Source organism: Ochotona curzoniae, unplaced genomic scaffold (genome assembly GCF_017591425.1).
Source record: "Ochotona curzoniae isolate NIBS_2020 unplaced genomic scaffold, NIBS_Ocur_1.0 contig_1014, whole genome shotgun sequence".
NCBI classification, from domain to species: Eukaryota; Metazoa; Chordata; class Mammalia; order Lagomorpha; family Ochotonidae; genus Ochotona; species Ochotona curzoniae.
In genome coordinates, this window is record NW_024464920.1 from 52,930,377 (window position 1) to 52,944,677 (window position 14,301).

Here is a 14,301-nt window from a genome sequence, read left to right on the forward strand (position 1 = left end):
TCAGGAGGTTTGTGTACACATACTTACAGGTGTGTGAATGTCATGGTCTACCCCCCTAGATGCTTAGGCAGGCTCAAGGCTCCACACAGAATCAAGCTTTTGGCTGCAGTTTTCATTAACATTGCTGTCCCAGTGTCTCCCACCACAGAGGGCCCGTGGCATGTGCCCTTACCCAGGAAGAGCCGCGCCTCTCGTCACGTCACCTACCACAGACAGTGTCTGGGTGTCCGGCAGTGTAGGTGGGTGCAGGTGGCGGGGCAGTGCTCCTGTTTATCCAGAAAAGTTGAGCTCTCTCTGCTCTGTGGCAGCATCCCTGTTTTCATTAGCTCACGGGGCTCTCTCCACATATCAGTAGCTGCTTGTTAAAACAGCTCCCAGCACGTGGTCACACATTCAGTGGACCCCAAGACATGTCAGAGCTGGAGAACAGCATGTGTGCTGCCCCATGTTTGAATTCTGGTGAATAGTACAGTACAGCTAAAAATGCCAGCCAGGTCTCCTTGCTGCTGACAGAAAAGGCAGCCCTGGGCTCGTCGAAGACAAGAGCAGCACAGTGGAGCACAGGCAGTGGCCGTCAGAGAAGCAGCGTGGGACCGGCCTCTCCTGCAGCTGGCACTGAGGCTGTCCCCTCGTCTTGCAGAGGCAGTCGAATGCGTCTCAGACTCTCTGTGACATGGTCAGGCTGGGCAGAGACCAGGCCCTTCAGCTGCAAGAGGCTGTGGAGCCAGACCCACTGCTCACAGCTCTGGAGTCGTGAGTGCTGGGGGTTCCTGGGGTGGTGGGCTGCTTCCCAGCAGCCCAGCTGTGAACACTTGGAGAGGTTGTCATGACCTCTGGCTTGCTTCTTACAGGCTGGCTGTGAAATTCTCCCCAGATCTTGAGCCTGGCTAATTCAGTGGACCTTTTCCTCAAGGGAGGGCCCCGGGGGTTGGCTGGCTGATCCAGAGGGAGCCAGCTGGGAGGGAATGTACTGCTAACCCGAGTACCCCTGCGGACTTGGGGTGCTGTGGGTCTTCCCCGGGAGGCGGAGCAGGCTGTGTTGGCACGCTCTGTGTGACCGTGCGTGTCCCCCAGGCAGGACTGTGTGGAGCAGCTTCTGAGGAACATGTTTGATGGGGACCGGACGGAGAGCTGTCTTGTCAGCGGGACCCAGGTGCTACTCACCTTGCTGGAGACGAGGCAGGCTGGGTGAGTCGCAAGGGGCAGTGGGGGCTAGCCTTGGCATCCAGTGAACCTATGGAACGTGTGATTGGCAATTTTTGAAATGAATTCTTGATTGTGTAAGCGCTGGTGTGAGCAGGTGGCCCTAGGTGGAGGGTCTGCTTTGCAGCAGTGGCTGAGTCCCCTCCCACTGTCACCAGGTTGCATGCTGAAAAGGCATGGCGGGTACACGTGTGCACGCGTGTGTGTCTGCCCTGACATACAGGTGCCTGTTTGCACACATTATTTCCTGTGCCAGACCACGCCATGGTGAGGCACTCACCTGTCTGCTAAGCCCACGCTGCGCCACATTCACATACACAAATGGATGTTGGGACCAGCTGTTGGTACAGTTAGGGTGGCTGCAGGACAGAGATCTCTGCCACACGCCCCTGCTCTCCATGCTGCTAGGCTGGCTCAGGGACCATGGCCAACACCAAAGGTGTGACTAGGTAGGGTTGTGCAGGTGTGTTGTGGGGCTGGTGGCTGAGGCCTGCTGTCAGAGAATGTCAGAGACAACCCCTGGGAAAGGCAGTGAGGGGTAGTGAGAGTGGGTCGGGGTTGAGACATGTGGCTGTCAGCTTGGAAGAGGCAGGAACAGCTACTGGCACTGTGATGAGGCCGACTTTGCATGAGGACACAGGTGTCTGAGACCCCTCTAGGACCCTATGCAAAGTTTCAAGGGGAGTGGACAAGGGCCAGCTATCCCCCGATTCCCTGAGTCTGGGTGCTGTCAAATTGCACGAGCACATGAGGTGCCCCAAGGGGTTACACAGGAGCCACTGGCAGAGACCCAGCAGAGAGCTGATAAAGGTTTGTTCAGGCCTGCTGTGGGGATGCCAAGGCAGGAGGGGTGGCTGGGAGCTCCTGGATGGTGGGCCCAGGAAGACAGCAGGGAGGCCTGGATCCACTGTTCCTTGGGGCGGCCCTGCCTCTGTGGGCCATGGAGATTCAGCAGCTGGGTGCTCCTGCCCCTGTGGGCCGTGGAAACCCAGCAGCAGGGCAGCCCTGCCCCTGTGGGCTGTGGAGACCCTGCAGCGGGGCGGCCCTGCCCTTGTGGACCATGGAGACCCTGCAGCGGGGCGGCCCTGCCCCTTTTAGATGCTTCTGGCTAGCTGCCATCACACGCTTGAGTTGGGACTAGCAGCCTGCATACTTATAAGCAAAAGAAAGGACAACAGGAAAGTGGCATAGTCTTGGTGGTAAAAGTATTAGAAGCTCCTCTCCAGCAGTATCCAATAAATATTAATTAGTTAATTTTATTTATGCATTTATTTTGGGGAACATTGATTCTTCAACAGGAAAATATTGATTTATCACATAACAATAGAAGTAAGACATTGAGATCATGGTTCCTGCTGGCCTTTCACTCTTCTTAAAGCAACAAGTCCGGATGACATTTTGCTGCTGAGCCCACTCCTGCTTGTTAGAAGGTGACAGCTTAAGCTAGAACAGTGAAAACAGGCTGTTTGTCTTTACTTTTTGATCCTCTTATATATTTAAATAAGGATGATTTCATTGTTTTAAAGAGTTACAGAGCGAGAGGAAGAGGGAGAGAGGTCCTCCATTTGCTGTTTACTCCCCGAGCTGCCTCAATGGCCCTAGCTGAGGCCTGGCTGAAGCCAGGGGCACCCACGTTGGGGCAGAGATCCGTGTTCTCAGGCCATCTTCCACCGCGTTCCCAGGCTGTTGGCAGCAAGCTGCAGAGGGAGTGAACCAGGCTGGACGTAAACTAGTGTCCATATGGGATGCTGGCCTCACCTGCATGTCACAACACTGGCCTCTAAATTTTTTAAAAACATTGGTTTTTATTTACTAGTAAGGAAGAGTTACGGAGGATGGCAGTAGGGAGACAGAGATTCCATCTGTTAGTTCACTCCTAAATGGCCTCAACAGGCAAGACTGGGCAGGTCGCAGCCAGGAGCCAGGAGCTATAGCTTCTTCTCAGCCTCCCTTGTGGGTCCAGCCTCCCTCCACTGTGGGTCCAGAGCCCTCCCACTTGTCCATCTCCCACTGATTTCCAGGCCACTAGCAGGGAGCTGGATTGGGTGCCAGTGTCACAGGTGGTAGGTAGCTTGACGTGCTGCACCGTAACACCCCTGATTTTTTTTTCTATAATTTTTTCTATAATGGTCACTCATTACTTTGGTAGCTACACAGTGTTCAGATAAATGTCTCAAAAAGTTTGCTTGAAAGCAGTGACAGTTGGCTTGGTGCCGCTTGCTGTCTGCCTGGACTGTGGGCCACAGCAAGTGTTCTCCCAGCACGGAGGAGCAGTGACGACACAGGCCTGGGTCCCAGCCCCTGGACCATGCCTTGTGTGTCACTGTTCACCTTCTCCCAAAGGTTGGCATGCCTTTCTGTCTTCTTTCCAGGCACCACATTATGGGTGGGGGCTTGAGTGGTGTCACCTGGGAAAGTTCTATGAGGAAGAAGACAGTGAGGTGGGAGGGGTGCAGGTGCGTCCCGAGGTCCCATCTGCTGTCCTCATACACAGGACCGAGAGTGTGGTGGAACCCTGCTCACAGGGGCCGGAGGGGCCATTTGCAGTCAGCAGCGGCATCCTACAAGGCATCGAGCCCCGGCTGCGGGACTTCCACCAGCTCCTGCTCAGTCCGCCGAAGGTGAGCAGTCCGAGCGCCTTGGAAGATGCTGCAGGGGCTGACTTACCAGGAGAGAAGCCCTGCAGCAGATCTGGGCCAAGGCCATGAGGTGTGGGTGTTTCCACACTGCTTTCCCAGACCCCTAGTTGATGCTGGAGCAGTGCTTTCAGGGTACACCCACCCCAATCCATGAATCTCACCTCTGCCTCCACTTGGAGAGGGTGGGGAGTGGGGTATGTGGTGGCTGGCGCAAGCAGCTGGGCCCAAGGTCCACTTGGAAGCTTTCAAGCTGGGGGCACCTGACCAGAGGCCACGTGACTCCTTAGGGAAGGGGCCAGGGCATCTTAGAGGAGGCCCTTTGCTCACTCAGCAGTTCGGGCAGTGGGGAGGTAGGTTGGCCTCCTGTCTTCCCCCAGGAAGTACCTCAGGTTTCAACTGGCCCTAGGCTGGCTGGTTCCCCCACTCCCAGCTAGTCCTTGCGCTTCCTGGAGACCGGAAGTTATTTTATGAGTTTTGCTGAATCTGGGGAGGAGGATCAAAAATACCCCAATCCAGTCTGAGCCCCGACTTCACCTTGATGGTACATTGGGCTCTGGGACATTGGCAGCTCCAGCTGCTTGGGAGGGTCTCGGCACCCTCAGGCTGCCCTGCGGTCCCATCTGGTGCTGACCCTTGGTGGCCTGCTTATCTGAAGGTGCTCTCAGTGTCTCAGGACCAGCTGACTGCCCGCATTCCCTCCCTGAAATCGAGGGGAATGGAGTTCTTAACCTTGATAATGCCCTGGTTTCCTGTGTCGGTTAGCCCTGCCTCAAGGGACACCCCAGGCGCGCACACACACACACACACACACACTTCCTCCTGAGCGGCCGTTAGCCATGAAGTGGGAAAGGCCAGCAGAAGCTCCATGTGTCACAGGCCTTCACTGGGGGGTGCATCCTGTATTCACAGAAGCAAGCTATCCTGACCACCCTTGGCGTGCTAGAAGAGCCCCTTGGGAATGCCCGTCTGCACGGGGCCCGGCTCATGGCCGTGCTGCTGCACACAAATACGCCCAGCATCAACCAGGAGCTGTGCCGGCTCAACACCATGGACTTATTGCTGGTGAGGACCCGCGGCGGCCCTGCATCACTATGTATCATGCAGAGCCCACGGGCAAGGCAACTGAACAAAGGCCTGCCTGAGGGGAGCTGTCATCCCGAGTACTGGGCCCTGGAGGAGCCTTGGGTGACCACAGGACCTGTTCGTCTAGGGGCCCTAGACAGTTACCATGGAACTGGCCAGAAGGCAAAGAGGGGCCTGTGCCTGCCTGCGGGGCTGGGGCTCCACAAAGCAGCTCGCAGCCAGCGGCCATCCTCACAGTTCTGCTCTGTGCCAGCAGGGGGCACCCTCCACTCAGCAGTGCCGCCGGTGGCCTGCCCAAAGGGAGGGATGGGCAGGCAGTGACCAGTGCTGCTGCGGTGAGGGGGAACGGGGAGGTCTGTTAGGACTCGGTGCTGGGGGAGCGCTCCTCAGTGCTGCCCTCGCCCTGCAGCCTTGACCCAGAGGGTAGCAGCTGCAGCCCTGCAGGGCCGCCGACCTCAGTCTCCCAGTGGGCCCTGCCGGGACAGTGTAGCTCCGGGTCCAGCTTGGGATCATCATTGGGAAAAGACCGATTTTACTTTCCCTCTCATTGAAGGAATTCTCCTTCCCCATTCCTTTATGTCTGTTATGGTGAAGTAGTAAAACGTGAGATTTGCCGTCTGAAACGTGAAATAAATCAAATACAAAAAAATTTCATTTAAATATTTTCAAAAGATGTGTGATGGAGAGATGGCTTCAGACGCCTTGCTGGACAGCCTGGAGAGCAGATGTGTGTGGAGTAGGGTGTAACAGTTGGCAGTACGGGAGGAAGCCGAGCTGTGTCTCTGCCCTCTGTTTGCTCAGGATTTGTTTTTTAAGTACACCTGGAATAATTTCCTGCACTTCCAAGTGGAACTCTGCATCGCTGCTATCCTTGCCCATGCTGCTCCAGGGGACAGGGGAGAAGCTGGTGGGGCTGCGAAAGAGGCGGAGCTTCCACAGGAGCATGACAGTGGGCAGAGGGACCTGGAGCCGCCCCAGCCCATGCCCAGCCTCCCTGCGAACAGCATGGTGACCCATGTAAGTCCAGACCAGCCTCCCATGTGGGGTGTAGGGGTTGGGGTGTTGGAGATGTGTCCCCCACATATGGTGCTGCGTTGGGGTGTTGGATGCCTGTCCCCCACATGTGGTGCTGCGTTGGGGTGTTGGATGCCTGTCCCCCACATGTGGTGCTGCGTTGGGGTGTTGGATGCCTGTCCCCCACATGTGGTGTTGGACGGGTTGTCCCCTGCATCGTCTCCCAGCCTTCCCGTGGTGACAGAAGGCAAAAGGGAGATGATCTGTACCAGGTCAGTCTTGTCTGTCGTGGCTACACCCCAGAGTGGGAGGTGCCCTCACGATGTTTAGAATGGAGCCTGCCTCTCATGGCTCAGTCCACTGTTAGGGAAGAGAAATGCCAAATTCTCATGTGAAAAATGGTGGGATTTGGACTTTAGAAGGACGTGTGGAGCAGGGTTGAGTCTAGCAGTCAGGAACCCACATCCTGCGTGTAGCCCCATGCTCTTGCACACCCTGGCAGGAAGCAGTGATGACTCAAAGTGGGGGACCTGGCAGGGGTTCTAGGCTCCAGGTGTCAGCCTGCCACAGCCCCAGCTACGGCAGGCAATTAGGAGACAACCAGTCAGGGAAGACCTTTCTCTGTCTCTCCCGTCAGATAAGTCAGCTATTTAATAAGGAGACTCAGGGGCATGGCCTGGGCTGTAGAGGGTTGACCACTGCCTGCAGCACAGTATCCCATAGGTACCAGTTTGAGTCCCAGGTGCTTCCCCTTCAATCCAACTTCCTGCAGTGGAAAATGGACAAGTCTTTGGGCCCTCCACCCTGAGGGAGGCTGCGATGAAGTGCCTGGCTTCAGCCTGGCCCAGGTCCAAACATTGCAGGCATTTGAGGAGTGAATCAGTGGATGGAAGATTCACTTTCTTTCTAACTCTGCCTTTCAAGCGCATAAACACACCTTCAAAGGAGACGCAGTAACACTCTCAGATACTATCCCTCCTTCCCTCAGGGCTGTCCCCACTTCTGGGCTCTGTCTGTGATGGTCCACTGGCTGGGTCCTCATAGCTGCATCCCCTTCCCCATCCTCAACAGCTGACACTGAGCCGGAGGAAGGAACTAAGCCGACCTCAGAAACTGGGACAGCTCAGCCCTGCTGTCGCAGTCCGCACTGCAAGCTGATGGAACAGAAGGGGCTTAGGAAGGAGGCCCTGTGTCTCTGCTGAAGGGCCTCCCCCACAGTGGACCTGAGTGTCCCCTGGGCCTCGTGTCTGCCTGCTGTGGCCAGGCTTCTTGGCATCTTGAGTGTCCCCTGGCAGATGGTGATGGAACCTGACTGCGCCTGCCGGGACAGGCCCAGAGAGTGCCATCTCACACTCAGGGCCCTGGGCAGCTGCCACAACAGAGCCACAGCCCCTTGCTCACCCCACCTGTCTCTCGCCAGCTGTTTCAGAAATGCTGCCTGGTACAGAGGATCTTGGAGGCCTGGGAAGCCAATGACCACACACAGTAAGAGCCATTGGAGGTTGTGGTGGTGGGTGGGGGGCAGCCTAGCTTCCTGACTCAGTGGGCATCTGGACTCTCCTGCTGGGTACACGGCTGTCAGTTCTGTCTGGGAGGGAGGACCCAGGGGCTCCCACACGCAATCCTAAAGTCCCCCAGAACTGAGACGCACTGCATCAGCACTTGCTCCCAGGGACGCACCTGCACCTGGTCAGGAAGCACTTCACGCAATGGCCTGTGCCAAGGCCTTGGTCTTCCCCCACCCAGCTGTTGTCCTGGGAATGTGGGCCTGGGCTCACGGATACTGAAAGGGGTCTGTCTCCTGGACTTGCCTGAGGGCTGTGTCCCCCGCGGGTGCTGAATTCCAGGCCCGGGCTCAGTTGGGGATTTGGCCAGACCTGGTGGCATTCTCAGCCCCCATTGTTTGCGAGGTAGGCAGTAGCTGGCAGTGGCACTCTGTGGTGGTGCTGTCTGAATGCCAGTGGCGGGAGGCTGTGCGTGGGCCCTGAGTTGGAGCTGCCTAGAGGTGGCTGGGGACAAGCCTCAGGAGGCTTTCCCTGGGCAGAGCAGCTGCTCACAGTTCCTGTGCTCCCAGGGCAGCGGGAGGCCTGAGGCGTGGGCACATGGGCCACCTCACACGCATCGCCAACGCAGTGGCACAGACACACGTCAGCGAGGTCATCCCAGGTGAGCCTGCCCAGTCCCACCCTCCCTCTTGCCTTCCTGCCCAGGCCCTCAGTGTCGGCTGTGAGCAGCAGACCTCCCCAGCCAGGCCTGCTCCTACCCTCAGCCTGTGCAGTGGCTGTCCTGGTACCCTCCTGGATTCTCACCAGGGGCCCTGTCAAGTCGTGTGGCCATGAGCCTTGTCAGAGCTGAGTGAGGACAGTACTGTTTGGCCATCCTGGGCAGGAGGGCCCTCAAACCTGAGTAGTGTGGTCAGCGTGGACACAGGGTCGGGGTGGTATTGGGAGATGCTGGGACCTAGGCTGAGCTCGAGTGGATGACGCCTCAAGGTATGCTGGCAGACAGCCTTTCTGCCTGCAGTCCCAACCAGTGCAGTCTGCCCAGCCAGGCCGCGGGTGAAGGAGGACTTCTTGGGAAGCAGTGTTCACTCTTAGGGGCCTGGGGCTCTCTTAGCCTGGGGCTCTGTTGGCCAGTCTCATGCGCAGGGCACTGGGGCAAGCCTTGATACAGCAGGCCGAGTCACTCGGACCGGCCAGGGAGGTCTCTGAGCTGGAGGCATGAAGCTGGTGGGATGGGTGGAGGCAGTCTGAGGAGGTGAGCGGTAGCAGAGAGCTCTATAGCTGCAAGCCTAGAGGTTGGATGCCAGGCCAGCTGCCAGCAGATCATGCTTGCCAGTGTTTGTGTTTGGGGTCCCTGGGGGCACCACACGCCAATGTATAGCCAGAAGGCATGCCTGCCGAGGCCAGTGTAGTGACAAGACAGCTGCCAGAGCGGCAGGCGCTGACTGAAGTCACACAGCCCCATGCAGGCAGCCAGGAGCTCACGAGGCCGCACTGCTTTGCAGGGCTCCCTGCCGAGTGCCGTGGGCGCTGGGAGAGCTTTGTGGGAGAGACGCTGACGGAGACGAACCGCAGAAACACCGTGGACCTGGTGAGGGCCCACAGGGTGACCACGTGGACCCCTTCCCTGCGGCTCAGGCCCAGGGTGGAACTGGGCAGTGCTGGGCCGGGCTGGGCCGTGCCCTTGTGCCAGCCTGCCTGGGAGTATGGTCAGGCACCATCCTGAGAGCCTCCTAGTGCTCTCTTCTCCCACATGGAGCTGTTGCTGCCCACAGCCCTGCACAGGGAGTCTGGGCCTCCCCTGGGCCTCCATGCCCAGCTACATCAGCAGTGCCAGGCTGAAGCAGGCGGGACCTGGGGTGCCAGTGGCTCATGCGCTCACCCTGTCTGGCCTGTTTTAGGTGGGCACTCACCACCTTCACTCCTCAAGCGAGGACGAGGACATTGAGGGCGCTTTCCCTAACGAGCTGTCCCTTCAGCAGGTGAGGGTGTGGCCGGCACTGTACCCAGCTCTGCCTCTGGGCGTGGCCTGATGGCATCTCACTAGTGAAGGGGAGCGCCGGTGGGGGAGAGGAGGCTCTGGGGAGACCCCACAGTGGGGTGCACCTGCACACACCTAGCAGACCCTGAAGCCCCGTGTTGCTGGAGGAAAGGCCGGACAACCAGAGACTTCCAAGGAGCAGCCTCCAGTCCGCAGCCTGCTCCTGACGGGCACCCACCTCTCCAGGCCTTCTCCGAGTACCAGATGCAACAGATGACCGCCAACTTTGCGGACCAGTTTGGCTTCAAGGACGAGGACTTTGCTGACCAGGACGACGGCATCAGGTGAGCCCGGTCAGGTCCCCAGACTCAGCTTCCTGTGGTCTCGCCAGGAGTCTGGCCCTATGTTCCCCCAGGGGTGGGGCTGCTGAGAGGACATCATGTCCCCAGGGGCAGGGCTGCCGAGGCTGATGGGTCCGTTGGTTCCCGCAGCGCCCCATTCGACAGGATTGCAGAGATCGACTTCAGCATTGACGCAGAGGAGGACAGTGTGAGTGAGCTGCTGGACTGCTAGGGGCTGTCCCTGGCTGGGAGGTGCCCCCAGGGAGTCCCCCCAGCAGGTGGCAGCTCTGCGCCCTGGGTGATGGTCAGCCAGCTCTTGGCCTTGCAGCCCAGCGCAGCTCTGTTCGAGGCCTGCTGCAGTGACCGCATCCAGCCCTTCGATGATGAGGAGGACGACGACATCTGGGAGAATGAGGAGACTCGCTGTCCCACGCGGGTGATGGCCAGGGCCAGGTGCTGAGCTGCCCCCACGAAGCTGTGGGGCCCAAGGGGGCATGTGGCCCTTCCCACGGAGCTGGGCATGTCCTGGAACAGTGAGCATCTGACTGTGCCTCCAGGTTTGGGACCCCCCACACCGCAGGGAGCTGCTCCAAGAAGCCCCCAGAGCGTGGGGGCCAGGAGAGGAGAGCAGATGCAGAAGAAGCAGATGGGGATGCACCAGGGACCCCCGTGGAGGACAAAGCCGCTCCCCTGCAGAGGGCCACAGAAGGTAGTTTTGGGGGTTGGGCAGGGGACATGGTTTTGGGGCCTGCCTAGCATGGCTTCCTATCAGCCTGTGTTCTGGAAGCCAATGCACACCAGCGGGCTCCTGGAGGCTTCATTCTTGCTCACATCTCTGACTAATGGCTGTGTACTGTCTGTCAGGAAGGTGTGCCTCATGCCACCAGAACTGTCCTGAGGTGCAGCCGCCCAGGCAGCACCTCCTGTCCTCCCCTCTGTCCTGGGGTCCCGGGCACATCCAAGCCAGGCAAGGGGCAGTGGTGCCCAGTGAGACCCCTGCCTTAGACAATGGGCTGGGTGGGTAGCACCACTGGATGCCCAGATACCACCTCACCATGCAACCATTGCCCCCTTCCTGGCAGGTGCAGCATGGGTGGCCGTGTTTGATGAGCCAGGAAGCTTGCCACCCGGGGCCGCAAGCGTGGCAAGAGACGTGGGTTCCAGCGTGTGGGTAGCCAGCGCCTCTGCTCCAGAGGAGAAGGGCTGGGCCCAGTTTGCCGACTTCCAGCCTTTCTGCTGGTAACAAACATATCCAGGGGCCCTGGAGCACTGGCCGAGGTCAGGAGGTGACCGTCTCTGAGGCCTCAGCCTTGTCCTTGCCCTCTTTGCAGCTCCGAGTCAGGGCCCAGGTGCAGCTCCCCCGTGGACACTGAGGGCAGCAGGAGCCAGGGCCAGGAGCCAGCCTGTGAGTAGGGGCAGCTCTTCAAGGGCGCAGCTTTGTCTGGTCCAAGGCCCCAGACAGGCCGGCCCCTCCTTGGGGGCAGGGGGAGGAGGAAGTCAGGGCCCAGGGCAAGCTGGGACTTGGGACTGGAGCAGCCATGGGCTCGAGAGATTCCCCCAGCACAGGAAGCTGCCCCAGAGCCGTGTCTGTGCAGCCTAGGGCCAGGGGCATGGCCTGAGTCTTGAGCAGCAGCTTAGGTGAGGAGTGCATGCATGGGCCATGGGCACACACCCACTGTCCCAGAGACAGGGCCACGTGGAGTCCCTGTGTCCTCATCAGAATGCAGTGTGGCCACCACCTGGTTGGGTGGCGAGAGGACAAGCATGGTCCTGATGGTGGGCACCCCAGGTGTATAGCTCATGCTGCCACTCCACGTGCAGGCAGCACATGGCAGGGATGCCCTAAGGTTTAGTCTTGTGCTCCACTGACCGTGCCCACTGGTGGGGCTAAGGCTGTAGTGGCCACACTCTGACCTTCTGCCCTCGCTGGCTATTGAATCTTCTCTGTTCTGCAGTCAGCACAGCGTCCCCTTGTGCGTGGAACATGTGTGTCACCAGCAAGACCTCACTGGTGGCTTCCAGGGGCTCTAGCAGCGAGGAGGACAAGCAGAAGGCAGCTGGCACCATGGACACCAGGAGCATGGGCCCTGACCAGGAGACCTCCCCACTGCCCAGCACAGAGACAGCGGCTGGTGGCAGGTGTGCAGTGGGTAGCAGGCCAGCCCAGGGCCCCTGATTGCACACAGCCAGCTCCAGGCCAGCAGGTCCAGCAGCCTATGACCATGACACAGCACAGAAGAGGGGTGGAAAGGGCTCTTTCTGATACAGCTCCCACCTCCCCTCAGGAGCCAGGACAGGCTGTGTCCTTGGGTCTTGGGTTCTCTAGATGGTGTAGACATGGGCAGGGCCCTTGGCTGTGCTGTGCAGCACATGTGCATGGGGGGCTTGCCCAGTGAAGGTTTGCTGATCCCAATGCAGATACCTAGAACACCTATAGAGCCTGAACCATACCTAGAACACCCACACGCTGCCTGGGGGCTGCAGGCCACTTCCAGGGGAGATGCTGGTCTTCCCGAGAGCGGTGTGTGAGCACAGAGGCCCATGTGGGAGGCAGTCCCCTGGGATCCATCAGACAGCCCTCCTTGGCCCTGGGGGCAGTGGGTGAGCATATGAGCAGCATAGGCTTGGGGGCCAGACAGAAAATGAGCTGCAGCAGGGCAAGTGGGCTGACAGGCACTACAAGTGGTAGGACTGGGGCAGCAGGAGTGATGAGGGTACACCTGGCACAGGAGCTGCCAGGCTGGGGCTCAGGGTGAGCAGGAACCCCACAGGGTTAGGGATTGAGGCACCAGCACCGTCACACAGGAGCTCCCTGGGGGGCAGGGGCAGGTGGGGGGGGTGCAAAGTACTGGTCACACAGGAGCTCCCTGGTGGATGAGAGGGGGCGAGGTGTTGGTCACACAGCAGGCTTCCCTAGAGTGCTTGGGAGGGTGACCCTGCCAGGGTATGGGATATCAGGCTCTGGGTCTTGGCCCATCCCGTTCCTAAACAGGTGAGTCTCTTGCCTCTGTCACAAGGCCCCACTGGCTCCCCCCTCTACCACAGTCCCAGAACCCCATATGGTACTAAGGTGCAGGTGTGTCCCCCAGCCATGTGTCAGGCCCGTCTTCCTGCTGCCCCGCAGCAGGGGAAGTGAACCCAGGCTCTGCAGCTTTGTCAGGGTGGGGCTGTGAACCGCTGACAGGAAGTGTGCAGGAGTGAGCAGCCCTGTGAAGTCCCCACAGCTTGGTCCCCTAAGACTGGGGAGCTGCTTCTACCAGGGGAGCCGTCTCCCCGCAGCTTCAGGACCAGGCCCGGGCTTGCTGTTGGCAGCCAGTAGAATTGCCTAGGTGCGCTGCAGGTCAGCTCAGCTTGTCCTAGATGGGAAATCGGGGTGGACCCCTTGTGGCACTGACCAGAGCTGTCTGCCACACAGGGTTGCATGTGTTGGTGACAAATCGCCAGAAGCCACTGGCCCTGCACCTGTGGAAACGACCAAGGTCCTAGCTGTGGCGACTGGGGCTCCCCACACACTGAAGGCTGAGCCCCCTACAGCTGCCCCAGCAGTGTTTGATGCAGCGGCTGTGGCCGCACCCAACACAGGGACAGTGGCCAAGGACAGGTGAGCATGCTGGGTGAGGAGGGCTGGTTGGGGCTGGCCGCAGCCCCAGTGGTGCCAACCCTGCTGCCGTCCTGCAGGGAGACCGACACCCCACCTGAGGGAGCTGCCTTCAACAGGCCCGGCCATGGCCAGCCCTGCTCAGGCTGAGTCCTTAATCAAGATAACTACCTGGTGATGCAATTTTTAAATTTAATTTAATTTTAAAATAAATGCTGCATTGGTAAAGCTGGTCGCTGGAACCAGTCAGACCCCCCCTATTTTGTCTTTCCTGCCTGACCCCAAATGGGGCCTCGGGTCACAGCCCTGTGTGGGGGCCTGGCCCCAAGCACAGCAATAAGGTCAGAGGGAGCGCGCCTCTTCCCACAGTGGCTGGGGGTCAGGGCATCAAGGACACCTGGTACCTCCCAGTGCCAGGTACTGAGCTTTTTGTTTTTAAGCAAACACAGGAAGAGCTGTTTTTTGCACTTTGTACCTGCTTGTAGCCAGGTCCTGTGGCACAGGGCACATGGAAGGGTCCGGCTTGGCTGTGAGAGCCAGACCCTGTGTTGCAGTGGCCCTGTGGGCTGGCTCCTGTCAGGATGCAAAACTTGACTGCCTTAAACACAAGGCCCTTCAGGCCTGGTGGGGACGCTGCTCCCATGTCTATGCCACACCTATCCAGGAGGGGCGCAGCAGCCCTGGGCCTGAGGCCTAGCTACCCCTAGTGCTGGGCAGGGCACTGCTGACCTGAAGGGTCCGATGGGTCTTCAAATCCACTCTTCGTATGTTCACCTGCTAGGGCACAGCCCCAGCCCCTAATAAAGCTGTGTGGTTCTCACTGACAGCCTGTGTGTGGTTGGGCATGGTTGGGCGGCAGGCGGGCCAGCTGGGCCTGAGGGGCTGGTATCATGACCCTAGCAGACTTGCCAGCACAGATGCAGCTGGGAGTGTTACCCCC

At 59.1% G+C, this 14,301-nt stretch overlaps 1 protein-coding gene across 3 annotated transcripts in view; it reads left to right on the forward strand.

Annotated features, from left to right (window-relative positions):
- Positions 1-14,185, forward strand: part of PPP6R2 (protein phosphatase 6 regulatory subunit 2) — a 50,569-nt gene extending 36,384 nt beyond the window's left edge. For 2 of the 3 annotated variants that reach the window (XM_040987791.1, XM_040987773.1), the window contains exons 6-23: positions 641-753; positions 1,075-1,188; positions 3,698-3,824; positions 4,752-4,904; positions 5,727-5,942; positions 7,360-7,424; positions 8,014-8,105; positions 8,947-9,032; positions 9,343-9,423; positions 9,669-9,766; positions 9,914-9,971; positions 10,092-10,216; positions 10,321-10,472; positions 10,846-11,002; positions 11,095-11,168; positions 11,719-11,902; positions 13,179-13,364; positions 13,442-14,185. In XM_040987791.1, the coding sequence (XP_040843725.1) occupies positions 641-753; positions 1,075-1,188; positions 3,698-3,824; positions 4,752-4,904; positions 5,727-5,942; positions 7,360-7,424; positions 8,014-8,105; positions 8,947-9,032; positions 9,343-9,423; positions 9,669-9,766; positions 9,914-9,971; positions 10,092-10,216; positions 10,321-10,472; positions 10,846-11,002; positions 11,095-11,168; positions 11,719-11,902; positions 13,179-13,364; positions 13,442-13,511 (2,151 nt within the window). In that variant the 3' untranslated portion in view covers positions 13,512-14,185. The remainder of the gene's footprint in view (positions 1-640; positions 754-1,074; positions 1,189-3,697; positions 3,825-4,751; positions 4,905-5,726; positions 5,943-7,359; positions 7,425-8,013; positions 8,106-8,946; positions 9,033-9,342; positions 9,424-9,668; positions 9,767-9,913; positions 9,972-10,091; positions 10,217-10,320; positions 10,473-10,845; positions 11,003-11,094; positions 11,169-11,718; positions 11,903-13,178; positions 13,365-13,441) is intronic. The other variant, XM_040987782.1, reaches the window with a different exon arrangement.
- The last annotated feature ends 116 nt before the right edge of the window (positions 14,186-14,301 follow it).